The 26,838-nt window shown below is 34.6% G+C and overlaps 1 protein-coding gene across 12 annotated transcripts in view; it reads left to right on the top strand.

Annotated features, from left to right (window-relative positions):
• The window catches only part of TUT4 (terminal uridylyl transferase 4), a 125,928-nt gene that overhangs the window by 46,714 nt on the left and 52,376 nt on the right, over positions 1-26,838 (top strand). For all 12 annotated transcript variants that reach the window (XR_004381086.1, XR_004381085.1, XM_032844186.1 and 9 more), the window contains 6 exons: positions 1,566-1,682; positions 11,175-11,352; positions 13,071-13,159; positions 14,185-14,236; positions 17,273-17,342; positions 18,939-19,065. Coding sequence is in view for 10 of the 12 variants with exons in the window: in XM_032844186.1 (XP_032700077.1) it covers positions 1,566-1,682; positions 11,175-11,352; positions 13,071-13,159; positions 14,185-14,236; positions 17,273-17,342; positions 18,939-19,065 (633 nt within the window). In the remaining 2 variants the exon portion in view is untranslated. The remainder of the gene's footprint in view (positions 1-1,565; positions 1,683-11,174; positions 11,353-13,070; positions 13,160-14,184; positions 14,237-17,272; positions 17,343-18,938; positions 19,066-26,838) is intronic.

Here is a 26,838-nt window from a genome sequence, read left to right as displayed (position 1 = left end):
TTTATGGCTTTTTGTTTTTAAGTTTTTATTTAAATTCCAGTTAATATATAGTATAATATTAGTTTCAGGTGTACAGTAGAGCGATTGAACACTTATGTACATCACCAGATGCTTATCGCAACAGGTGTACTCCTTGATCCCCATCACTATTTAACCCATCCCCTCACCCACCTATCTCCTGGTAACCATCAGTTTGTTCTCTTGATAAATTTGGTTTCTTGGTTTGCTTCTCTTTCTCTTTTTTTAACCTTTGCTCATTTGTTTTGTTTAAGTTCCACATGTCAGTGGAATCATACTATATTTGTCTTTCTCTGACTGACCTATTTCACTTAGTGGAATGTTCTCTAGTTCATCCGTGTCATTGCGAAGGGATAAAGAATTTTTATACTACAAATTGAAATGACTGAATTGAGCTGAATTTTCCTTTTTGCTTATTGTTTTGGACAAAATTATTTAAGTTTTGAGATTTAGTTGCTTTGCCAGTAAAATGGGGAATCATAAAGTTGAAGGTTATACATACTTTATAAATGATGGCTGTATTTATTTTTAGTCTGTGGTAGGACTCTTGCTAAATTTGGGGCAGGTTTCTCCATTTGAAGAAAGTCAATATTATGAAGTTAGAGAATCTCAGGAGTTGCAAGCTATTGAAGATCAATCTGAAATAAAAATTGTAAGCATTTTTGTAATTTCAGAAGTTGCAGTATAAGGCACTAGAAATAATGTTTTAAAATTCAGTGTGTATTTATTATGCTTTTGTAATTTTTCATTCTATAATCATATGGGTTGAGTTGGCTTCGGAATCAGATATACATGAATTTAAATTCATCATCTCCTACTTAATATTATATCCTTGTGAAATTTACAGGCTGTATGAGTTTTTGTGGAGAATGAAGATAATAGCAATCTAATTGGATTATTAGAGGTATTAAAAAGACAAATTGTGTATGAAGCACCTAACTTAGCACCTGGCATAAAATAGGCACTTTGGAATTAGTTACGTTTTTTTTTCTTATTATTTCACGAACAGGTTATTGTAAAGTATGACTAAAGGACTATGATAATTTTTGTGTGTCATCAGAATTGTTCCCTTTAGAATAGTGGCCTCAAGAGATTATTCATTTATTTCCATGAGATTGTGATTGAGTAGAATGTTTCCAGAACTAAGCTTTTGGAATATTCTTCCATATTCTCAACTCATATTCTTTTAAAATCTCCTATTTGAGAGTGGATTTTATTTTTTATCAAAGAGTCAAGGTTTGAAACCAATTTTTGGGAAAGCATTGGGAAGAAGACTACTAAGACTGCCGTTCTTATCCTACATTGGATTCTAAGGACTGTATTATAAAGTATCAAACATTTAGCATTATCACAGTGTTGTTTGAAATGAGAATATGATCTCCTATGATGACTGTTTTGAAAAGGACTATATAAGTACTGATTTATTAAAAATTTATTCCTTTAATGCTTGTTTTTGTTTCTTATATTTATGTAGTTATATCATTCCCATATATAGTCAAATACTTAATTCTCTGCTTTCTGAAAAAATGCGTTTTTTAATTTTTCAGCGCTCACCAGAATATACCAATTGCCGATATCTATGCAAACTTTGCTTAATTCACATTGAAAACATCCAGGGAGCTCATAAACATATAAAGGAGAAACGACATAAGAAAAATATTTTGGTGAGTTCTTTTTTCAAAATATATTGTTTATTTTTCAAATGGCAAAACTCTATCAAATACTTACTTATGAACTAAAAATGGGGTATTTGTCCTGTTTTACATTAGTAAGTGAAGTGATAGCATTAAAAGCTGTGTTCTTTTATCTTAGGTGGTCAGGACGGGAACCTTTTCAGAGCCAGTCTGTTCGTACTAAAGTATGTTGATTCTCAAAGTTAAAACTGTCAGATATAGTTGGTAGAGCATATAATTCTTGATCTCATGTTGTGGGTGTAGAGATTACTTAAAAATAAAATCTTAATTAAAAAAAAACTGTCAAATACAATCAGTCCAACTGATGCTTACTGAATTTTTGTGTACTAGGTCTAGGCAGTGGTGAATAAGATAGTTGTGGTTCCTACCCTCAGATTTTCTAAAATATTGGTGAAGGCATACACTGAAAAAGAATCTAAGTATATCGAGTTCTATTAAAGGGAGAAATGTGGTGCTAAGGAAGTATATAAGGATATTTTACCTAATCTGCAACAGGGACATTTCTGAGAAAGATATTTGAGTTGAACTTTGAAGTAGTATTTTGAAATTAAGGCAAAAAGGGGGTGCCTAGTTGGTTAAGTGTCTGACACTTGGTTTCAGCTCAGGTCACGATCTCATGGATCGTGGGATTGATTGAGAGTCAGTTCTGTGCTCAGCAGGGAATCTGTTTGAAATTTTCTCCCTCTGCCCCTCAGTCCACTTTTGTGTGTGTGCTCTCTCAAAATGAATAGGTAAATCTTAAAAAGAAAAAATGAAAAAAGGTGAGTGAGGACATGGCATATGAGGAACAGAAACAGTCTAGTATGACTTGGGCAAAGAGAGATAGGAGGAAAATGGTGTGAAATGAAGCTAGAGAAGTCCAGACCATGCAGGACCTTATAATCTTTAGACTGTCGGAATTCATAATTTTTCAGTTATTTTTATTAGAACATTTCATAGACATAGGTATGAGTAATGTTTTTAAAAAAATTATTAGTATTTTAGCCATTTAAGCTTTTCTTTTCAAAGTGGTAATGTATATTTTTTATGAGGCTGATACATATCTTTTTAAAGATATATTTATTTATTTTAGAGAGAGAGAGAGAGCACAAGTGGGAGGGGCAGAGGGAGAGGGAGAGAGAATCCCAAGCAGGCTCTGTGCTGAGTACAGAGCTCTATCCCACAACTCTGAGATCACAACCTGAGCCAAAACCAAGAGTCTGATGCTAAACTGACTGTGCCACCCAGGCACCCCTCAAAGTGGTAATAATAATATTATTTAATCTCCTACTTATGTCTGAGTGTCTGCTTGTGTATTTTCTCTGAGAAAAATTCTTTGACCTGACCTTCCCAACAGTCTGGGTTAGGTATTCCTTCTCTGTGCTTGCAGAGCTGCTTGAACAGAAAACTGGATATATTGTATTGTGCATGTCTGCTTTCTCTCCTCTTCTAGACTTGAATATGCAATATTCTAGAGGGCAGGTTTCAGTTCTTATTTATTTTTGTTTCTATATTGTTTAGGACAGTGTCTGACAAAGTAGGTGCTCAATATGTCTTTCTTGAAAAAAATGAGTGCACTGAAGAAAATCAGGAACTCAGAAGGAAAAGAAATTAATTTTTTAAAACAGATTTTTATTTATTTATTTGACAGAGAGAAACACAGTAAGAGAGGGAGCACAAGTAGGGGGAGTGAGAGAGGGAGAAGCAGGCTTCCTGTTGAGCAGGGAGCCTGATGCAGGGTTTGATCCCAGAATCCTGGGATCATGATCTGAGCCAAAGGCAGACACTTAATGACTGAGCCACCCAGGTGCCCCAGAAATTAAAATCTTACTAGCATATTATTATTATTATTATTTTAAAGGTTTTATTTATTTATTTGAGAGAGAGAGTGAGAGAATAAGAGAGAGAGAGCGTGAGTGGGGAGACGGTCAGAGGAAGAAGCAGAACTCCCTGCTGACCAGGGAGAATAGGAGACTCCATCCTGGGACTCTAGGATCATGACCTGAGCTGAAGGCAGTTGCTTAACCAACTGACCCACCCAGGTACCCTATCAGCATATTATTTTGATTTAATTAGAGCTTCAGAAGATTTAATAGGACAAAGACAAAATTGGTAGTTTATGAGATAACAACTGAAAAGTCTCAAGAAATGTTGAGTGATGCTAATCATTAATTCCAGGAACCTCAGGGAATTCCACACAAGAAACTAAAAAGAAAGCTGGTAGACATTATATACATTATAAGGAAATTTGAGGACATTACAAAAAAACTAAAAAAAAAAAAAACCCTTAAAAGCAGTTGTAGTAGATTTTTGCTAAGTTGAAGTTGTAATAATAATGACGAGATTTACCTTTACTCCTGAATAAACCAAAGGAAAAAAGGGATAAAAATAGCTAACAGTGGTTTTCAGGCAGTGAATGGAAAACAAATGAGATTAACCCAACAATTACTCTAGGTTTTTTTTTTTTTTTAAAGATTTTATTTATTTATTTGACAGGCAGAGATTACAAGTAGGCAGAGAGGCAGGCAGAGAGAGAGAGGAGGAAGCAGGCTCCCCGCCGAGCAGAGAGCCCGATGCGGGGCTTGATCCCAGGACCCTGGGATCATGACCTGAGCCAAAGGCAGAGGCTTTTACCCACTGGGCCACCCAGGCGCCCCACAATTACTCTAGTTTGAGAGAGTTTCCATACTGCATTATAGGAAGGGGAACCCAGTAAGGGGAACCCAGTATACTCCCAGAGTTGCGGAGATGAACTTGAGTCCAGGGAATCCAGGGTGGCTAGAGTTTGTAGGACAGGATAATAAAAAAGAGAAAGCTATACAGAAAGAAATCTATAGATAAAAAGACAGTACCTTCTGAGTATTCAGCACAGTACTGATTGGTACATGCATGTGAGAAAGCTGCCTGAAGCCGGGGAAAGAATCATCTAAAGAAATTAGAATAGTGCTTGATGCTTATATAGGGCTGAGAATAGTACCTTCCCACTATTCAGACTGAAAAACTCGTACTTCATGGGCATTGGGTAGAGTGCCCAGCAGGATCTTGTTTCAGGAGTGGGGAATATATAGAAACTAAATGCAGTCTGATCCCAATAAAGCCTTTATTTTTATTTTTTTTTAAACTAAATTTTTTTTTTAAAGATTTCATTTATTTATTTGACAGAGATCACAAATAGACAGAGAGGCATGCAGAGAGAGAGGAAGAGAAGCAGGCTCCCTGCTGAGCAGAGAGCCCGACGTGGGGCTTGATCCCAGGACCCTGGGATCATAACCTGAGCTGAAGGCAGAGGCTTTAACCCACTGAGCCATCCAGGTGCCCCAAGACTTTTTTTTAAAGATGTTATTTATTTGAGAGAGAAAGAGAGCATGAGTGGGGAGGAAGAGAAGGGCAGGGGGACAGGGGCAGAGGGAAAGGGAGAAGCAGACTCCCTGCTAAGCAAGGAATCTGACATAAAGCCTGATCCCAGGACTCTGAGATCATGACCTGAGCCAAAAGCAGATGTTTAACTGACTGGAGCCACTCAGGCTCCCCCCAACTAAAGAATTTTTTTTTTTTAAAGATTTTATTTATTTATTTGACAGACAGAGATCACAAGTAGGCAGAGAGTCAGGCAGAGAGAGAGAGAGGGGGAAGCAGGCTCCCCGCTAAGCAGAGAGCCCAATGCGGGGCTCGATCCCAGGACCCTGGGATCATGACCCGAGCTGCAGGCAGAGGCTTTAACCCACTGAGCCACCCAGGTGCCCCCCAACTAAGGAATTTTAAAGGCAAGACCTAAAAGGACTATTTCCAGGGCTTAATGTTGTTATAGAACAAAGCTTGAGGGTATATACAGAAATAGAAAATATCTGTCACCACAAAAAAGTTCACATTGTCTGGCATTCAAAGATAATAAGGCCAAAGAAGGAAAATACATACCACAATAAGGAGAAAAATCAGCCAATCAAAACTACCTTGAATTGACAGAAAAGAATTAGCAGAGGAGGACATCAAGGCAGATAACTATATTCCTGATATTCTAAAAATTAAAGAGACATGGAAGATACAAAAAAGATTAAAGCTGAAATTACAAGAATGAAAACTACAGTGTCTAAGATGAAAAATACACTGAATGGGACTAATGGTAGATCAGACCTTAGAAAAGAAAAGGTTAGTGAACTTGAACATATAACAATGGAAAACATCCAAAATGAAATGGAAAGAGAAAAAGAACTTGAAAAAAAAAGAAAGAAAAGGTCATGTTTGAGCTCTGGGATAATTTTGATAATATGTGTACTGTTCTGCACATATTTCAGGGCACTGAAGAGTAAGAATGCTTCTTAATTTCAGTTCATGAGTCCCACATTACTCTCATACCAAAACCAGAAAAAGATTCTACAATAAAAGAAAACTTCAGACTATATTTTTCATGAATTTTAATGCAGAAATTCTATACATTACTTTAGCAAATTGAATAACAATGAAATTAAGGAAGAAATATATTATGGTCAAGTGGGGCTTTATTCCAGGAGCACAATGTTGGTTTAGAAAACCAATCAATGTAATTTATCATATCAAACAAAAAATCATTTCAGTAGATGCTGAAAAAGCTTTTTTTTGAAGTAGGTTCTACTCTGAGTGTGGAGTCCAAGGTGGGGCTTGAACTCACAACGCTGAAATCAAGGCACAAGCTAAGATCAAGAGTTCAACCATATTCTAGCATGTATCAGAATTTCCTTCCTTTTAGTGATGAATAACAGTTCATCTTATGTATATACAATGTTTTGTATATTCATTCATCCATCTATCCATTCATGTTTAGCTTGTTTCTACTTTTTGGGGATTGTGAATGATGTTGGTATCAACATTGGTAGTTTTTTCTCCATTTTCTGCTTTCATTTCTTTTGTGTATAGACCCAGAAGTGGAATTGCTGGACCAAATGATAAATATGTTAAATTTTTTGAGGAATTGCCCTGCTGTTTTCTATAGTGGCTACATTGTTTTACATTCCCACTAGCAATGCACAAGGGTTCGGTTTCTCCACATTTATAAACTCTTATTATTTTTCTCTTTTGTTTGTTTTGATAATAGTCATCTTCATTGAATTGGTATCTCATTGTCCTTTTGATTTGCATTTTCCTAGTGATTACTGAGGTTGAATACCTTTTCATGTACTTAATGCCCATTTGTATATCTACTTCAGAGAAATGTTTATTCAAGTCCTTTAACCACTTTTGAACTGGGTTTTCTTGTTCAGTTTTAGAGGAGTTCTTTATAGGTTCTGGATATTAATCCCTTATCATATATGTGATTTGCAAATATATTCTCCTATTCTGTGGATTGCCTTTTTACTCTATTAATAGTGTTGTTTAATACATAGAAGTTTAATTTTTTTAAAGATTTTATTTATTTATTATTAGTGAGAGAGCCCAAACAAGCATGAGTAGGGGCAGGGACAGAGGGAAAGAGAGAATCTCAAGCATACTCTGAACTGAGCTCGGAGCCTGATGTGGGACTTGATCCCATGACCCTGAGATCATGATCTGAGTCAAAATCAAGAGTTGGACGCTTAATCCACTGAGCCACCCAAGTGCCCCCCACAGGTTTAAATTTCATAAATTCCAATTTGTCTGATTTTTCTTTTGTTGTCTGTGGGTTTTTTTGTTTCATAGCTAAGAAATCATCGCCAAATCTAGTGTCATGAAGCTTTTTTCTTCCAAGAGTTTATAATTTTTGTGTATGGGTGTAAGATAAGGGTCCATTTTGCATGTGGGTATACAGTTTTCCTAGCACCATTTGTTGAAAAGACAGTCCATTTGCCATTGAATGGTTTTGACACCCGTATTAAAAATCATTTGACCATATATATGAGTTGGTTACGTGTTTTATTCTTTTGGTCTATACATCTATCTTTATGCCAGTACCATAATGTCTTGAGTACTATTGCTCTGCATAAGAAGTTTCAAAATCAGGAAATGTGAATTTCTGACTCTGTTCTATTTCAGGATTGTTTTGGTTATTTTGGGTCCCTTGAGATTCCATGTTAATTTTAGGATCAATTTTCCTATTTCTGCAAATAGGGATTAAAGGAATTTTGATGGGATTGCATTGAATCTGTAGATTGCTTTGAGTAGTATTGATATCTTAACAATATTAAGCTTGCTCATCCATGAACATGGGATATCTTTCTGTTTCTTCATTTCTTCTTTCATTTCTTTAAGCAGTGTTTTGTTGTTTTCATTGTACAAGTCATTCATCTCTTTAAGGTAATTTCTAAGTATTTTATTCTTTTGGGGACTGTTTTAAATGAAATTGTTTTCTTAATTTCCTTTTCAGATTGATTGTTGTTAGTGTCTAGAAATGCAACTGTTTTTTTGTGTTGATGTGTGTCCTGCTACTTTACTGAATTTAGTCCATTAGTTCTAACTAATTTTTTGTGTGTGTCTGGCATCTTTAGGGTTTTTTATGTATTAGATTATTATCTGTGAATAGAGATTATTTTATTTCTTCCTGTCCAAGTTCATTGCCTTTCATTTCTTTATGGCTAACACTTCTCTAATATATTGAATAGAAGTGGTGAAAATGGGCATTCTTGACTCATTACTGACTTTAGAGAAAAAACTTTCACAGCCTTTAACCACTGACTGTAATGTAAGCTGTGGTTTTTTCAAATATGTCTTTATTATGTTGAGGTAGTTTCTTTTTATTCCTAGTTTGGTATTTTGTTTTGTTTTGTTTTTGACCACAAAAGGATGTTAAATTTTATTGAATGCTTTTTATGCATTGGTCAAGATGCATAAAATTTTTTTTTCCTCTCATTTTGTTAAGGTGATAATTACATTGATTATTGTATGTTGAACCATTCTTGCATTCCAAGAATAAATTGTACTTGTCATGATGTATAATCTATTTAATATTTTGCCAAATTTGGTTTGCTTGTATTCTGTTGAGGATTTATTGAAAGTTTTAAAGTAGAAGACTAACTGGTGGAAGTAAGGGGAATAAAATGAAGGGGCAGAGTCTGGAAATAGGAGACTCATTAGGAGATTCTTCCTTCTTGGGCACTATTTCCTAGCCTAAACTGATTGTTTCCAGAACTTACCTCATCTCTGCAGAACCATTTATTTACTCAGGTGCTTAGGACAAGCACCTTTGATTTATCTCTCTGATTTACATCCCCCATTCAAACCATTAACAAATTGTATAGAATTTACCTTCAAAATATTATGTATTCCCAGTTTAGTCATTTGTCACACACACTCTTCTTTCTGTTTGGGCTTTTTTTTTTTTTTTTTTTTTTTTTTGTAATCTCTGTGCCCAGTGTGGGGCTCAGACTTATGACTTTGAACTCAAGAGTTACATGCTCTACCGACTGAGTTGGCGAGGCCCTCCTACTTTTTCTGTTTTAGTCTATGCTACCACTGTCTCTCACCTGGACTATTTCCAACTTAGCCCTCCTTCCTGCCCCCATACTGTATAGTCTGTTATTCTTTATTTATCAGCAAGGATTGCTCTTTTAAAATATGTCATATCATGTTACTTTCTGGTCATAGCCCCTCTTTGGCTTCCCAACTTAGAATAAAATGTAGGTCCTTACCAAGTTACTTAAGGTCATGTGATATTTAGCTTCCAGTTAATTTTTCAACCTTACCACCTTCTAGTCACCCTTTTGTTAACCCTTTAGCCACATTGATCTCTTCAAATAACATTAGGTACTTTCTTGCCTTAAGTTTCGGCATTTACTGTTCTCTGTATCTGGAATGCTTTTCCCACCAAAATTTAAAAGTCTCTCTCTTTCTTTTTAGGTTTCTGCTAAACATTACCTGTTTAGAGGGACCTTCTTTGTCCACTCTATGCTAAAATAATAACCCTTGCCCATCAGTGTGTAGTCGTACCCTGTTTGATTTTCTTCATAGCTTTTCCTGACATGATAGTATACATTTATTTATCTGTTTCTATTTTCTCTAACTAGAATTAAGTTACATAGGGCAGAGACTTCATTGAGCATACTTATGACAGGATATATGAGGATGATCATTAATAGGATATCAGTGAGACTGTTAGTTGGAACAGTATCCTAAAGGAAGTAGGATAGGCTTATTAATAACATAGGTAGAGGAGTATGTTCATCGACTCTCTTTTATCTTTTTATTTCCATGACAATTTAGCAATATAATTCAGAGAATTTTTTGGTATTAAGTATGTAGCTATTAATACCTTGGATGAATCCTAAAAAAATAGACCTGAGAACTTCAGACACTCATCTAAGATTTAGATTATAATTAAGATTGCAGAAATATTTACAGAAATTTATAAAAATGAGGTTGTCTTACCCCCTATGTTTGACATAGTTTACCTTTATCTTAGGTAAACTTTATGTTGAGACTAAATATGGTAACACTGAATAAAATTAGAAATAGAGTGAAGTCTTTGTTTAACTATATTATGGGGAGTAAAGAAGAGAGAATAAGCTACTTTTGATTTTTAGAATTGTTGGGAGCTACAATATAAGAGAATGTCTCTTGACTGAAATGTGGGGTATAGAAAATACCATTATTATAACATTAAAGAAATGGTATGATCCCAGTTATGGTAAAAAAAATAAATAAATAAAATAAAATAAAGGAAGGGGTGCCTGAATGGCTCAGTTGGTTAAGTGCCCAACTCTTGATTTTGACTTAGGTCATGATCTCAGGTCCTGGGATTGAGCCCCATCTTGGGCTCTGAGGAGTCTGTATCTCCCTTGGCCCTTCCCCTCTCCTGTTCTCTCTCTCTCAGTTAAATAAAATCTTTAAAAAAAAAAAAAAAAAAGGAAATTTTAGGATATTAGATCGTGGATGATTTTCTTTGTATTTTCCTGTGTTTTATGTAACTTTTGCAATTAGCATGTATTTTTTTTAAAAATCAGGGAAAATTAATCTTTAAAAATTATATATATATATAATTTAGTTGGTCCCTCTTTAGTTTTTGGTTTAAATTGGCTTTCAGACTTTTAGTGAAATCAAGGGTTTTGGGGAACATTTGGCTTAGCATTGGAGAAAATGACAGAAATCAATTTTAAATGGTAGGCAATATAACAAATGTGATGAAGTGTGTTTAGGATATTTTCCTGTGACCATTTAATATGCAGATGAGAGAGGATTCAAGACTTTCTGCTACATCTTTGCTGTAATAAAATTATCCGCGGAATTAATAGCCAAGTGTTGTACTTAAAATATTTTGGCTTTGATGTAGTATTTCAGAATTTATGCATACAGAAGAACAAATTTTTATTTTTTTAATGTTTAATAGGAACCTGCCCCAAAGCACCCCTCAATCTTCCAATACTTAGTCACAAAGGAAGGGATTTCTGTCTTGTTCACTTCCTTATCCTAGTTATCTTGAATCAGGCACGCAGAAGGTGAATATTTGTTGAGTTAATACATTTGTTTAGTCTTTTATCCTAAGTGTAAGGACATTAAAATAGAAAAGATTTTTTATGGTGTTGTTAAATGTTACACTAATAGGAAAAACAGGAAGAAAGTGAGCTTCGTTCTCTGCCACCTCCTACCCCTGGCCACTTGGCTGCTTTAAGTGTTGCAGTTATTGAACTAGCAAAAGAACATGGAATAACAGATGATGACCTCAGAGTCCGTCAGGAAATTGTGGAGGAAATGTCAAAGATTATAACAACATTTTTACCAGGTACAAATATACTTTATGCTTAATTTTTAAAATCGTACAACTCTTCCCTTTGCTTCCTGTCGACTTTACTTGTGTAAATTTCTTTATGTTTTCCTTTCTCTTTGTTTCTCTATCTTAAAAGCAGATGAATGTAATTATTTTTTAAGTGATTTTTTTTGGGGGGAAATATTTCAGGAAAGGAAAATGGGGAGTTACGAACATAATTTTTGTAATAAGAAAGATTTTTTAAATGTCAGATTCAGGAAAATTTCTTAAAGGTCTTATAATATTTTTAGTATTTCTGACTTCTGAATGGACATTTTAGTTATATTATTTTGAGAATATACATTCTAGCCAGTCATAGAATAAGAGTCCTATTGGCCTGATGGTGGGGAAAAATTAATTTATTTAAGTGGGGTCATTAGAAGTAAAATTTGCACTTTTATTTCTTTTTGGCTTTGCTCTTCCTTTATAGAAAGCTTATGTTTTTGGTGTCAATGGGAGTTGTGCCAGGTTTATTATAGACGTTTATATAAAGATTATATTTGTTTAGCCCTTACTATTTTTTACATCAATATTGAATTTAAATAAATATCTATTAAATAAGACTCATTTCTCACCACCAAAGGGATATTGAGCAGTTGACAAATTATAGTTTTATATAGAGCCATTGTGAGATTTATAAGAAAGAATGTAAAATTGAAATTTGGAAATGGAAGACATTTTCATTTCTCTTTCTTATTTCTGTTATAATGTGGTTTTCTATAAAAAAATTGAATACTAATTTAAATTATATGCAGAAGTAATTTAGTATGGGGGCACCTCGCTGGCTCAGTTGAAAGAACGTGTGCCTCTAGATCTAGGGGTTGTGGGATAAAGCCCCATGTAGGGTATAGAGATTATTTAAATAACTTAAGATACCTAAAAAAGATGCCTAAAAATTTTATTTTAAAATGCCTAAAAATTTCTATTTTAAAAATAGAAATGAAATTTTTATTATTTTAATGACTTCAATGACTTTCAGACGTTTTATGAACTTGGAAAGTAGACTTTTATATATATATACAAATGAGTATGAGCTCACATTTTCTAAGTAACTGCACCTGCCTGCCCCAGTAGTTCCAATCATGTTATTTTTCAACTTGCCCTCTGGTGAGAACCTTTTAAAATTTTTGAAATAATATATTCGACTGTCTGAAAAAGATGTAGGTTGTATGTTACTATTCCTATATATTTTGTTCTATGAATTCTTCAAAGCCACAGGATTTTGTTTTTTTGTTCAAGTGATTAGGCTTCTGATTGTATTTTTAAAGAATGTTGGCATTGAATGTCTGTGATCCCTTTACCGTTTTAGTGCTCTTACGTAAATATAAATATCTAAAAATAAATAAATGTAGCTTATGACAGTAGCTGTACCTAGGTTAGTACATTCTTTACTGTTACATATTAAATGTTAAACATACATCTAGTTATTCCTAAATGAACTGTTCTAAAATTTTGTTTAAACACTGGACTTTTATAAGTAAATTTCTTCCATCTTTGTCCCTGGCCCCCATAATTGAGAAACATTTTTATTATCTTGTTAGATCAATTAGAAAGGATGTCATTCTTCTCTAAATGTTGTAACTAGAATTGGAAGACATGAAATTAAAATATATGCATTTTTTCCTACCATTGTGTTAAAAATTTTCCCATTTGTACTCTATTTCATGCTTTGATATTTTTTCCTTTATTTCCAGAGTGTTCACTTAGGTTGTATGGCTCATCTCTGACTAAGTTTGCTCTGAAAAATAGTGATGTTAATATAGATATAAAATTTCCTCCCAAGGTAAGTAATTAGAAAAATCTTTTTCTACGTGATTCTTAACTAGTACTTGGTATTTTGGGGGGCTAGAAAACTGGTTTGTAGAGTGTTACTGTCATAATTAAAGGTTGCTTTTGGAAACTATTAGGTGTTAGACATAGGTGGAATAAAGAAATAAGGGAGAGGAAAAGGAAAGCAGAGGAATACAGTAAAAAATGAAAATGCTTATACATGTTTGATTTTGTTGAATAGTTATTGCTTGAAAGCAGGATAGAAAGTGAAAAGAGTTTTGAAATCATACATCTGTGTTCAAATCTTGGCTGCAACAAGGCAGTTACTTTCTGAGACTCAGTTTTTTAACTTCCAAAACAGGGATAATAACTTTATATTACATGAGATGCTGTATACCAGGCATTTTTGGGTAGTGTGTGGTACATTGTGGGTACTTTTTAAATAAGTAGTAACTAGCACAGCTAATACTACTTATTTATTGACCTATGAAACATTTAAAATGATCGGTTGATGTGTGTTACTGATTTTTTTTGAATGATACTCAAAGTGGTTTGATTTACGTGAAAATTTGATGTTTTAATTTTCATCTGATACAGTCATTTACTTAAAGTTAGCATGTGATTATTAAATAGTTAAAAGTAGCAGCAAAGTACATATTACACTAAGAATTTGACAAGCTTGTTAAAGTAGTATTTAATCTAAGTTTTTTGACCATGCTGCCAGTATCAGTATCTCTTAAATTTCCTATCTCAACAACTTCTCTTTAATGATTATTTGGTAAACTAATTTCTTTTCCATTTGTTTTACTGTGAAATTCCAGAATCTTTTCTCATTCTAAGATGAAATAATAGTACTCCATTATTTATTAGATTCTACTGCCATGAACAATATTTGTTAATATAAAACTCCATTCTTTTTTCATTATTTTAAGATACAGAGCATGATTTTATTTAAATATTTAATGAAATTGAATTCTCCCTAAAGTATGCAATTTGAACTATGAAAGTAGCATATTGATTTAATTTGAAATCTTTTAGATGAATCATCCAGATCTTCTGATACAAGTGCTTGGGATTTTAAAAAAAAGTGGTGAGTTTCTTTTTTAATTTGTCTTTCTAAAGAAAATTCTTTAAGGGTACATGCAATGTATTGTTTATATATGACTAACCAAGTTCAAATAACATTCATAGCATATTTGAGTCATTATATTACGTAAAGTTAAATATTTGTTGAGTAGGTGTGCTACAAAATTTATATGTCATTAGATCAAAAGTATATTTAAAGCTGATATGTAAAAAAGTACTGCCTTTTGGGTAATTTAAAAATGTTAGCTTTGAATATTACAGGCATTTCTTGTGTAGACAGAAAACCTATAATCAGTAGGAGGCCATTTGATGAAGGATGATTTAGGGAGGGACATAGGGAAAAAAATATGTGCATGTACTGAGTATTTTCCCCCCACTTAATATCAAACTAATCATTTATACTTCCATCAACCAAATCATACCTATCAAAAGTTTTTCATATCTGGGGGCTCCTGGGTGGCTCAGTGGGTTAAGCCTCTGCCTTTGGCTCAGGTCATGATCCCAGGGTCCTGGGATCGAGCCTGCATCAGGCTCTCTGCTCAGTAGGGAGCCTGCTTCCCCCTCTCTCTCTGCCTGCCTCTCTGCTTACTTGTGATCTCTCTCTGTCAAATAAATAAAATCTTTAAAAAAAATTTTTTTTAAAGTTTTTCATATCTGCCTTGTCTGTTTGGATTGTTTCTGGTGTAAAATGAACATTCATATAGGTAAAACTACCTCTTAAATTAAAATTTTCTAAAATTATGCCTGTCTTAAACCAGGTCATAGGTTATGTGGTACAATATGGAATATTATTTTGTTTTTTTATTTACTGCTTTTCTTGTTAAAAGTAAATGCTTAAGAGCTGAGGATCTGGAGCCAGACTTTCTAGGCTCAAATTTTAGTTCTGCCTCTTATTGGTTGTATCCTTTGGCAGATTATTTAAGTGTTAATATTTCAGTTTCCTCATCTGTAAAATGGCTATATATGCATATATATTTTTTACTATCCTTTTGATGAGAAGATTGTCATCAAACTCCGCATGTGGCTACCTGCTCAGCGGGAGGCCTGCTGCTCCCTCTCCCACTTCCCCTGCTTGTGTTCCCTCTCTCGCTGTCTCTCTATCAAATAAATAAATACACTCTTAAAAAAATATTTGCAGTTTGGCTTAGGAGAGATAGCTTATTGACCTTAGCCTTACAGTGTCATTGACTTCATAGTTTTAAACTTCCTTTCTTTCTTCCTCTCTCTCTTTCCCCTCCCGCTGGCCGTCAGGGTTTTTTTTTTTTTTTTTAAAGATTTTATTTATTTATTTGACAGAGATCACAAATAGGCAGAAAGGCAGGCAGAGAGAGAGAGAGAGGAAGGGAAGCATGCTCCCTGCTGACCCGATGAGGGGCTCCATCCCAGGACCTTGGAATCATGACCTGAGCTGAAAGCAGACTCTTTAACCTCACTGAGCCACCCAGGCGCCCCATCCCCCGTCAGTTTTTTATTGTTAGCTTCTTGTTGGTTGTTTTCCTTAGTTTTTTTTTTGTTTGTTTGTTGGTTGGGTTTTTGTTTTTGTTTGTTTTTGCACTCAAAACATTTTATTTGGTCCAATTAATGTTGTAAAGGCATTTTTAGTATCATTTTCTTTCTTAGTGTTTGTTTGTTATTGCACAAAAACTCTGAAGCATATTACAGATAAGAGGTATACATAGAGCTTTTACTTCTTTAGAATCAGTGGATAATATCAACTTAGCAAATGTATTTTATTTATTTTTTAAAGATTTTATTTATCAGAGAGAGAGGTTGAGAGAGAGAGCACAAGCAGGGGGAGTGGCAAGCAGAGGGAGAAGCAGGCTTCCTGCTGAGTAAAGAGCTGAACATGGGACTTGATTCTAGGTCTCTGGGATCACGACCTGAGACGAAGGCAGGCCCTTAATTGAGCCACTGAGGCATCTTGTAAATATGTTTTAGATACATGACTAGATATCTTAAGTCACGTAATATATAGGCTTACAAAATTCAGTTTGGTAAAAAAGATTATTACTGCCTTTTTTCTTTTTAAAAATTTTTAGTTTATTTTTTAATCTAAATTTCATTAAGATACAATGTATTATTTGTTTCAGAGGTAGAGTCAGTGATTCATCAGTCTCATAGTGCTCATTACATCTTGTGCCCAATGAATGGATTAAGAAGATGTGGTATATATATACACACAGTGGAATACTACTCAACTGCCTTTATGCCTTCATTGTACTCCTTTAAGACTTCTGTCCTGTCATCTACAGGATTGAGTTGTTTATAGATTTGTTTTCTAAACCCTTAATTGAGCTCCTTGTGTCTCATTCATTGTTCTATCCACCACGCATAATACAATTCCTGGTATATAAGTCTTCAGCAGATAATTTTTTTATAAGTTAATAATTCCAACAAGTACTACTAAGAGATATTCTTTAGACCTCAAATGAAATAGTATTAAAACATCTATTTTTATTAGATTAAATATTTATGACATGGTACCTACCTGGGAGATGTAGAGAAAGACTTCAGAGTGGAAGTGTGCTTCACCCTCTTCTTCCTTAAGAGCTTTGATTTGGCAGACCTTTCATATATTAACAGGAAATGGGGCTAGCAGAGTTAGTCTTTTACTTGCATAAATAATTTAAAAGAACTAAATTGTCAGAGAATTGTAGATTCTCATTTCATGACTTCTTCGGAAGTAGAAGTAAGTGGTATTTGTTGTTTGCTATATTTTTGAAGGTTTAATAACTGACTAGATTGTATACTTACTAGGAAATATTCAAACTTTTAGAGATGTTAAGTTCTTTCTTCTTAAGGTGATTATAATTTTTGGACAATATTTTGGACTATGCCTGTGGTTTGTGATATACAGCAAATGACACCAAGAGAGGTAAGAGATTCTGTTGGTTTGATGCTAATAATGAGAATTGTATATTATCACAGAAGCAATGTCAGTGATTTTTAGAAGGATGCTACTGCTTAGTGTTTACCATAGAGTAAATATTTGAGAGATGTTGACATTATCTTACTTGGTTTATTTTTTTTCCCTTATTAGTATTATATATAGATGTGGAATCTGATTTTCATGCCAAAGTTCCTGTTGTGGTATGCAAAGATCGGAAAAGGTTGGTAACAATGAATAGAAAATATTTTTCGAAATAACAATAACCGAGTATCTAGTGAACATTTCCAAGACAGAAAATTTTATTTTAGATTTCTCTTTGGATTAATATAACTAACCTAGTTTTCATTTATTAAAAACAAAAGCTTACTAAAAGCTTGTGAACGAGAAATAGAATTACCAGTTAAAAACAAGACACGGTAAGGCAAAACTTCTTATTTTTTTTTCTCAAGTTCATTCATCCAACAGTATTGAACATTTACTATATATTAGGTACTGCTTTGCTGTTGGGATACAAACATAAATAAGAAATATCCACTCTTCTTAAGGAGCTCACAGTTTTTTAGAATCCAGTTTTTGGTTCACTAAAATTGAATGAGTCATTGAAGACTATTCTTGCCTTTCTAGTCCGATGTCTATAGGACTGAGAGAACAATGTGCCTGTGAAAAAGGAAATTGAAATAATTCTGATTGAGATCATTGTGGGAGACATGGAAACAATATAGAAATAATTAAGTGTTCTTTTATTGAAAACTAACCTATATATCTTAAATTTTAAGAGTACTATATTTTCTTATTCCAAGTTAGAAGGATCTATGGAGATCTAATTCAACTTTGTTGTTTTCTAATTAGAAAATTGAGACATGGAGGAACTAAATGATTTGACCAAATTCACATCATTTAGAGTAAAATCAGAATTGGAATGGAAGTATTCTGACTTCTAGTGTTTTTTTTTTTTTTTTTTTTTTTGTTTTGTAACCACATTGTATCAAATCGCCTCTTTGTGGAAGCTCAGATACATTCTTCTCCCTGCCACCAAAATATCTCTTCTATAATTCTGTCACCCCTTAAGGTAGCTCCTATTTTCATTTACATATAAGCATTACCTGTGGGTTAATACATACATCCTTTCTAATCTGGAAGTAGCAGTAAAACCATGAAAGCTTGGATAGGAAAAATTAGAGTCAATAATTATAGCTAGTCAGTTCAGCATTTTATTTTTTTCTTTTTATCCTGTGTAAAGCAAAAAGAATGAACTGGGAAGATATGTTGCACCACTTGATATTGATGAGATCAATGTCTTTGATATAAAACAAATTTTGTGATTTCTGATGAATTTAAGTTCTAAATAAGGTTGAAATTTATTTGTGAAGTACAAATGAGTATTTAAAACATCTTTATATGGAACTCTAGTTATGGAAATGATTATAGTTTTCAGTAGGCTCTCAGTTTAGTAAAAGTCTTATTTTTATTATGACTTCCTAGGTATTAAAATATGGTGACTGAGACAAATCATGAGAGACTCTGGACTCCAGGAACAAACTGAGGGTTACAGAAGTGAGGGGATGGGGGATTGGGGTAACCGGATGATAGGGATTAAGGAGAGCATGTGTGGTGATGAGGATTGGGTGTTATATGCAACTAATGAATCATTGAACACTACATCAAAAACTAAAGATGTACTATATGCTGGCTAATTGAACATAATAATAAAACAATGCAAAAAAATTATGGTGACAGAAAGGATAACCATAGAGTTTGGAATATTCTGGTTTGTAAGATATTAGTACAGTGAAATTTGTTTCTGTCTCATTCACAGTGGTTTGCTTTGTAGAGTGAGTGCAGGAAATGATATGGCATGCCTCACTACTGATTTACTTGCTGCTCTTGGCAAATTGGAACCTGTCTTTACTCCCTTGGTGTTAGCCTTTCGCTACTGGGCTAAGGTAAGTGGAGCAGAAGAAAAAAAAGTACCTGTCTTTAAGGAAATTCAGGCTTTTTCTTGCATTAACATGTAACATAAATCTTAATATTTGGAGATAAAATGGTTATCCGCGCTAGACAGAAAGTGCTAGGGCAGGTTCTGATTATGGACATGAAAATAAAGCAGTCTCACAAACACAGAATGATTGATTTGTTTTTCTCCTTTTATGTAGTACAGAAGTGTTTTCTTTTGCATAGTAAACGAGGCTCAGATTTTCACTTTTAATGTGAGTGAAAGTTGTAAGATATAAGTTAATGCATAGGTTTGCAAGGTTTTTTTGTTAGCATCTTTTTCCCCCATCTCTGTCTTAGAACAATATTCTCTCTCCTCTAAATCATCGATAAACCTACACACTTTCTTACTGGCTAACTGCTGAGAATCAGTTGTTTCCTAAATTAGAATTAATTATTAAAGGCTGTGGTTCCCTTTGTAGTAATTTCTTTGGTATGAAGATAAGGAGATGTAATAAAATAATTACTGTTACCAATCCAAATGACTAGAGAGAGTATAGCTTTTCTGTGTATGTTCTTATCAGTGTACTCTTCATGACTTGTTACATTAGTGATGAGGAAATTTTCAGTCTTACACAAAGAGGATGGATTAAGGAACTATGGTAGAATGATAAAGGAGAGCAAAAATTGCTAGAGAATTCTTTTTGGAATTTTTTGTTTGGACTCTGATAAGAGGATTGAACTCAGGGTTGGGGTAGACTCAGCCTGGTTGGTTGAGTAAGGAACAGCTTGAAAAGTAAGTAACAGTCAGAAATCCTAAGGTTGGTGCTTCTTCAACTCAAGGCCTTTGTGTTTGGTATTCCTTTCATCTTGAATTTTCATACCCCACATTTTCAGCATGGTCACTTTTTTACTTTTTTCAGGTTTGTGCTCAAATTTCACCTTGTCAGAGTTCTCTGAATCACCTTATATAAAATAGCATTGCCTCCATCATTCTCCCTGCTTTTACCTTGCTTTATTTTTTTCATAGAACTTGCCATACATGCATTTATTTGTTTGTGATCTGTTTTCTTCCAAGAAAATTGTGAACTTAGTGAGGAAAACTGTTTTATTTATTCACTGATGGTCCTAGTGCTGCTTATTTTATTGCACTTGGTGTGCATTTAATAAGTATTTATTGAATATATGCATGGCCCAATTTCTTCAGAAAGGGGATTTTTAACCGTTGGAAGTGGCTGGGAGCACTGAACCAGACTGAGGGATATAGTGAGTACCTCTCCTTGTTTATTTCATTATCCCTTGTGCCTAGCATACTATAGAGATTTAGTACTATGAGATGGAATAAACCAATTCCAACTCTCGTTTTCATAAATATGTGATTTTTAGCAAAACATTTCACTTGAGCCTCAATTTTTCCATCTGGAGAAATTATGTCAAAGGTGATATGAAATAATGCATGAGACTGTACTTTGAACTCTGAAATGCTACACAGTTTTTTAAATTGGCAACTGAGAGTATTTAAACAACAGTAAGTCAACAGAAATAAGAACTGGTGCAAAAAATCTAGTAACCAAGGTTTCTCGGAGTGTGTGATGAGACTGGTACATGAAACATAGCTGTCATTCAGGAAGCTCAGTGTATCAGCTCTGGGAAGGTTATGGTTTTCGTAAGGGATGAAAGAATAAACAGTTGGATGATATTTCTTAATTATGCCATAATTTTCTGGTTATCATAAAATAGTGTCCGTTTTCTCACAGACATTCTCTTATTCAAGTCAGTAGACTTGGTAGAAGAATATAAATGATACTCAAATAAGTAATTTTCATTGGGGGGTGGGATGTGATCTATAAACTTTCTTTTCTAAAGTGGCTCTTAGAAAAGAGTGCTCAAACTTACATTGATTCTAAATGTACCAGTCAACGGAGGACAGTAAATGTGCACACAAAGCGGGTTGCAGAGTAGTTCTTTCCTATTTCCAACAGAACAGTGTGTCTGATTTTTCGCAGTTTGTGTTAGTTACAAAGAGCTTTTTTTATGGCTTTCATTTTCTGAGTTTATTGTAAGAAACCTAAAAAATAATTCCTGGTATGTTTTTCCTCTCAAAGATTTTTTAAATTTAAATTTAAATTTTATTATTACTATTTTTTTGAGATTTATTTATTTATTTGTCAGAGAGAAAGCACAAGCTGGGGGAATGGCAGGCAGAGGGAGAAGCAGGCTCGCTTGTTGAGCAAGGAGCCTGATATATGGGACTTGATCCCAGCAACTGGGATCATGACCTGAGCCAAAGGCAGACACTTCACCGACTGAGCCACCCAGGTGTCCCTCAAAGATTTATTTATTTAAAAGATTTTATTTATTTGTCAGAGAAAGAGCACGATCAGGGGGAGCAGCATGCAGAGCAGGCAGAAGGAGAAGCAGGCCTCCTGCTGAGCAGGAAGCCCAATGAAAGACTCTGTCCGAGGACCCTGGGATCATGCGCTGAGCCGAAGGCAGATGCTCAACCGACTGAGCTACCCAGGTGTCCCTCAAAGATTTTTTTTTTAACAGTTTTATTTATCTTGAAGTTTTAAGCCACATTGCACATCTTGTAATAAAGCATGGATTTTCTATACCTTGAGGCCTTAGAAAAATTCCAGTTTATAAATATATTCTTGTAACTGATCTAATAAGATTACTGTTGACTATTCTCTGGTTGTCGTCTTCTCCTAAGTAGCTATATTTTTAGCATTCCAGTAGTAGGAAATAGTTTTTTAATAAAGCCTCTTAAAACACTTTAGGCTTGAGGCACCTGGGTGGCTCAGTGGGTTAAGCCTCTCCCTTTGGCTCAGGTCATGATCCCAGGGTCCTGGGATCGAGCCCCACATCGGGCTCTCTGCTCAGCAGGGAGCCTGCTTCCTCCTCTCTCTCTGTCTGCCTCTCTGCCTACTTGAGATCTCTGTCTGACAAATAAATAAAAACAAAAGACAAAAACACTTGAGGCTTATCAGTCTCTTATAGTCAGATTTCCTGACTGAGAGCCAGTTTTTGTGGTTAATAGAAGAATTAATTTTATCAGTATTTGACATCTGAAAGAGATCCCTGGAGATAGCTACATTCAGAAAGTTAAACTGGACCACTTTCTTATACCTTACACAAAAACAAACTCAAAATGGATTAAAGACCGGATTCCTGGGTGGTTCAGTCACTTAAGCATCTGCCTTTGGCTCAAGTCATGATCCCAGGGTCCTGGGATGGAATCCTGCATCAGCCTTCCTGTGTCTGATTCTCCCTTTCCCTTTGCCTGCTGCTCTGCCTGCTTGTGTGCATGTGTGCCTGTTCTCTGTCAAATAAATAAATAAAATTAAAAATATAAAAATAAAAATAAATATAATAAATATTATAATAAATAAATATAATAAGATAAATACAATATTTTAAAAAAGGACTAAAGACCTAAATGTGAGACCTGAAACCATAAAACCAGAAAACATAGGCAGTAATTTCTTTGACTTAGGTCTTAGCAACCTTTTTCTAGATATGTCTTAGGCAAGGGAACAAAAACAAAAGTAACTGTTGGGACTATGTCAAAATAAAAAGTTTTCATACAGTGAAGGAAACCTCAACAAAACAAAAAGGCCACCTTACTGAATGGGAGAAGATATTTGCAAATGACATATTTGATAAGTGCTTATTATCCAGAATATATGAAGAACTTCTGCAGTACAGCACCAAAACACCAAATAAGAGACATTTTCCAAAGAAGACATATAGGTAGCCAATAGACAGATGAAAAGATGCTCAACATCACTAATCAGGGAAATGCACATCAAAAGCACAGTGAGATAGCACTTTACACCTAGTCAGAATGGTTGGTATCAAAAAGATAAGAAATAGCAAGTGTTGGCGAGGATGTGGAGTAAAAAGAACCCTCTTATTAGTAGGAATGTAAATTAGTGCAGCCACTGTGGAAAATAGTATGGAGGTTCCTCAAAAATTTAACATTAGAAATAACATCTGATTCAGTATTTCTACTACTGGGTGTTTAGCCAAAGAAAAAGAAAACACTAATTTGAAAAGATACATGTATCCCTATGTTTATACAGCATTATTTACAATAGCCTAAGATATGAAAGTGACCCAAGTGTCCATTGATACAAGTGTGGATAAAGAAGGTCTGTGTGAGTGTGTATAGAGATCTTGCTACTTGTGACAACAGGGGTGGACAAGGAGGGTTTTATGTTAAGTGAAGTAAGTTACAGAAAGACCAACACAGTGATTTTATTTACATGGAATCTAAAAAACAAAAAAAGTAGGAACAGACCCACAAATACAGAGAACAAACTGGTGGTTTCCAGAGGAGAGGAGGGTAGGGTGATGGGCAAAATGGGTGAAGAGAAATGGGAGGTATAGGTTTCTGGTATGATATGAATAAATTACATTAGTGAACAGTATAGCATAGTGTGTGTAGTCAATAATACTATAATAGTATTGGTGGGTATAGATAGTAGGTATACTTGTGAGAATAGCATGACATATAGAGTTGTTGAATCAGGCTCCATAGCTCAGGGGTTAGAGCACTGGTCTTGTAGAGTTGTTGAATCATTATGTTGTATACCTGAAACTAATGTAACATTGTATGCCAGTTATATTTAAATTTAAAAAGGTCTGAGGACCAGCTGGTAGGTAATTAAAAAAATAATCTCATACAAGGAAAAAAGAGATCCCTGGGCTTTTTAATTTTTATTTTTTATTGTATGTATAAATACGACTTGAGATGCCTGGGTGGCTCAGTTGGTTAAGGTTCTGTCTTTGGTTCAGGTCATGATCAGGATCCTGGGATTGAGTCCTGCATAGGGCTCCTTGCTCAGCGGGGAGCCTGCTTCTTCCTCTGTCTTCTGTTCCCCCTGCTTGTGCTCTCTCTGACAAATAAATAAATCTTTAAAAAAATACAGTGTAAACCTTGATAATTTGATACATGTATTAATTGTGAAATGATTACCAACCTGTTACCTCACACAGTTATCTTTATTGTGTGTGTGGTGAGAACACTTGGGATGTACCTTCTTAGGAAATTTTAGGTGTATAGTATGGTAGTGTTACCTGTGGTCACCATGCTGTATACATTAGATCACCAGAACTTACTCATTTTATGTAACTGAAATTTTGTATCCCTTGACCAAAATATATCCCATTTCCCTCTCCCCCAGCCTCTGATAACCACCATTTTAAGCTCTACTCTTATGAGTTTGACTATTTTAGATTCTATGTAACGGAGATTAGCATTTATCTTACAGTGTCTGTTTTCTTTCACTTAGCAAAATGTCCTCTTGGTCCACCCATGTTTCTGCAAATAGGAGAATTCTCTTTTTTAAGGCTGAATGAGATACCATTGTAGGTGTGTACCAAGTTTTCTTTATCTCTGTTGATAGACATTTAGGTTGATTCCACGGCTTGGCTAGGAGATGCTCCCTGTGTTTTAAAAACTCTCTTGTAAACTTCCTAAATGTTGTTACTCTGAGATGTTCAGTAGTGTTAACAGCATACATGAACAGTTCCTTACAGTTACCAAAATGTTTTTAATTAACTTGATTTAGTCATTAGGCAGCATACCTCCTGTCCTAGGACTCTGGATAAATGGGAATTTATTCTAGTGGAAAGATTGAGGCTCCTTTTTTTTTTTTTTTTTTTAAAGACTTTATTTATTTATTTGACAGAGATCACAAGTAGGCAGAGAGCGAGCTGGAAGCAGACTGCCCGCTGAGCAGAGAGCCTGAAGCAGGGATTGATCTCAGGGTCCTGGGATAGTGACCCATGCCAAAGTCAGAGGCTTAATCCACTGAGCCACCCAGGTGCTCCTGAGGCTCTTTTTATTTATTTATTTATTTATTTATTTATTTATTTTATTTTTTTTAAAGATTTTATTTATTTATGAGAGAGAGAGAGAGAGCGAGCACAGGCAGACAGAATGGCAGGCAGAGGCAGAGGGAGAAGCAGGCTCCCTGCAGAGCAAGGAGCCCGACGTGGGACTCGATCCCAGGACGCTGGGATCATGACCTGAGCCGAAGGCAGCTGCTTAACCAACTGAGCCACCCAGGCGTCCCCTGAGGCTCTTTTTATAAACGTTTTTTATCCTTTCATTTTAAATTGTATTCTTTTTTTTTTTTTTTTTCAAGTAAGCTCTATGCCCAACATGGGGCTTGAACTCATGACCCCAAGTATAAGTCTTACTCTGTCAACTGAGCCAACCAGGAGCTCCTGTATTCTTAAATTTACCAAGCCATTAAACTTTAGTGATTATTATCTTTATTACCTAAATAAAAAATGAAAACAAATTTTTAAAAAATCTAGTATAGACTAGTCTTAGATGCAAAAGTTGTAGATGCAAAAGTCTAAATGAAATATAACAAATACAGTATATTAGTGTATCAAAAGGTTGTATGCCATGACTATACAGGGTTTATTTCAGGAGTATAATAATGGCTTAATATCAGGAAATCTGTTAATACAATTTATTATATTAACAGTTTGAAGCAGAAAAAACATGGATGCTGAAAAGGCATGTTTTTCATAAAAAAACCCCTCTAAGTAAACTAGTAAAGGAAATTGATGAAGACTGTTTACTAAAAAAATAACAAACATTCTAAACAGTGAATTACTCAAGCAGTAGGTGTTAGAATTAGGAGTATTATAGAGATGTTCGCTAGTAATGTTGTAATTGTTTTGGGAGCTTTAAACATGCAATAAGAAAATGAAATAATGTAAATATTGGAGAAACAAAAATTTTTTAAAGATATGATTGTATACCTATACAACTTTAGTAAGAAAACTGTTGGGATTTATAAGAGAATTAAAAAGAAAGAATTTGTAAGATGACAAATTACAATATAAACATACAATAATCAGTAGCTTTTTTTCTGTCATGGGTATAACCTGGTGGAGTGGAAATGGAAAAATATTCCTTAGCGATAGTGACACAAATTGTAAAATATTAAGGAATAAATTTAATAAAAAATGGTACAGGAAGAAAATTGTATTATTGAAATGTAAAAATGAAATCTGAACAAATTCATTTATTCAGCAAACATTTGTTGAATACTTCCTGTGTGCCAGACACTATTCTAGGTGCTTGAAATATCTAAAGATATATAAAGTCCTGCTGTCATGAAGCTTACATACTTGTGGAAGAATCAGCCAGTAAATAAATATATAAGTAACACAGTATCTGATAGATTTTAGTGCTGTAAAAATGAGATGATGTGATAAGAGAGTAGCATTATACCAGATGGTTAGGGAAGGTCTTTTTGAGGAAGTGATATGTAAACTCAGACCAGCAGGAACCAGCCACTTGAAAGTCTCAGGGGGAAAGTCTCAGGGAATAGCATCCCGGATAGCTAGTAAAAAGCTTCTGAGGTACGAATGAGCTTGTAAGACCAGAAAGAAAGACAGGAGTGGCTGGAATGAAGTGAGAGTGAATGTTTCATTGGTAAGGAATTTGGATTTTTTTTTTTTTTTAAGATTTTATTTGTCAGAGAGAGAGAGAGAGAAAAGGTGTGTGCCTGAGCAGGCATGGGGGGCGGGGAGGAGGGAGTAGCTGAGGGAGAAGCAGACTCCCTGCTGAGCAGGGAGCTCAATGTGGGACTTGATCCCAGGACCCTGGAATCAGGACCTGAGCTGAAGGCAGATGCTAAACTGACTGAGCCACCCAGGCATCCCAGGAATTTGGATTTTAATTGCAGTGAGAAAGCAGTTCTAAAAGTTGTGTATGAGTTGATGTGATTTATGCTTTGAAAAGATTTTTCTGG

This window comes from Lontra canadensis, unplaced genomic scaffold (assembly GCF_010015895.1).
Source record: "Lontra canadensis isolate GAN:19392208 unplaced genomic scaffold, GSC_riverotter_1.0 scaffold148, whole genome shotgun sequence".
NCBI lineage: Eukaryota > Metazoa > Chordata > Mammalia > Carnivora > Mustelidae > Lontra > Lontra canadensis.
The sequence above is the reverse complement of the archived record's forward strand: the minus strand, read 5'-3'. Positions and strand labels throughout refer to the sequence as shown.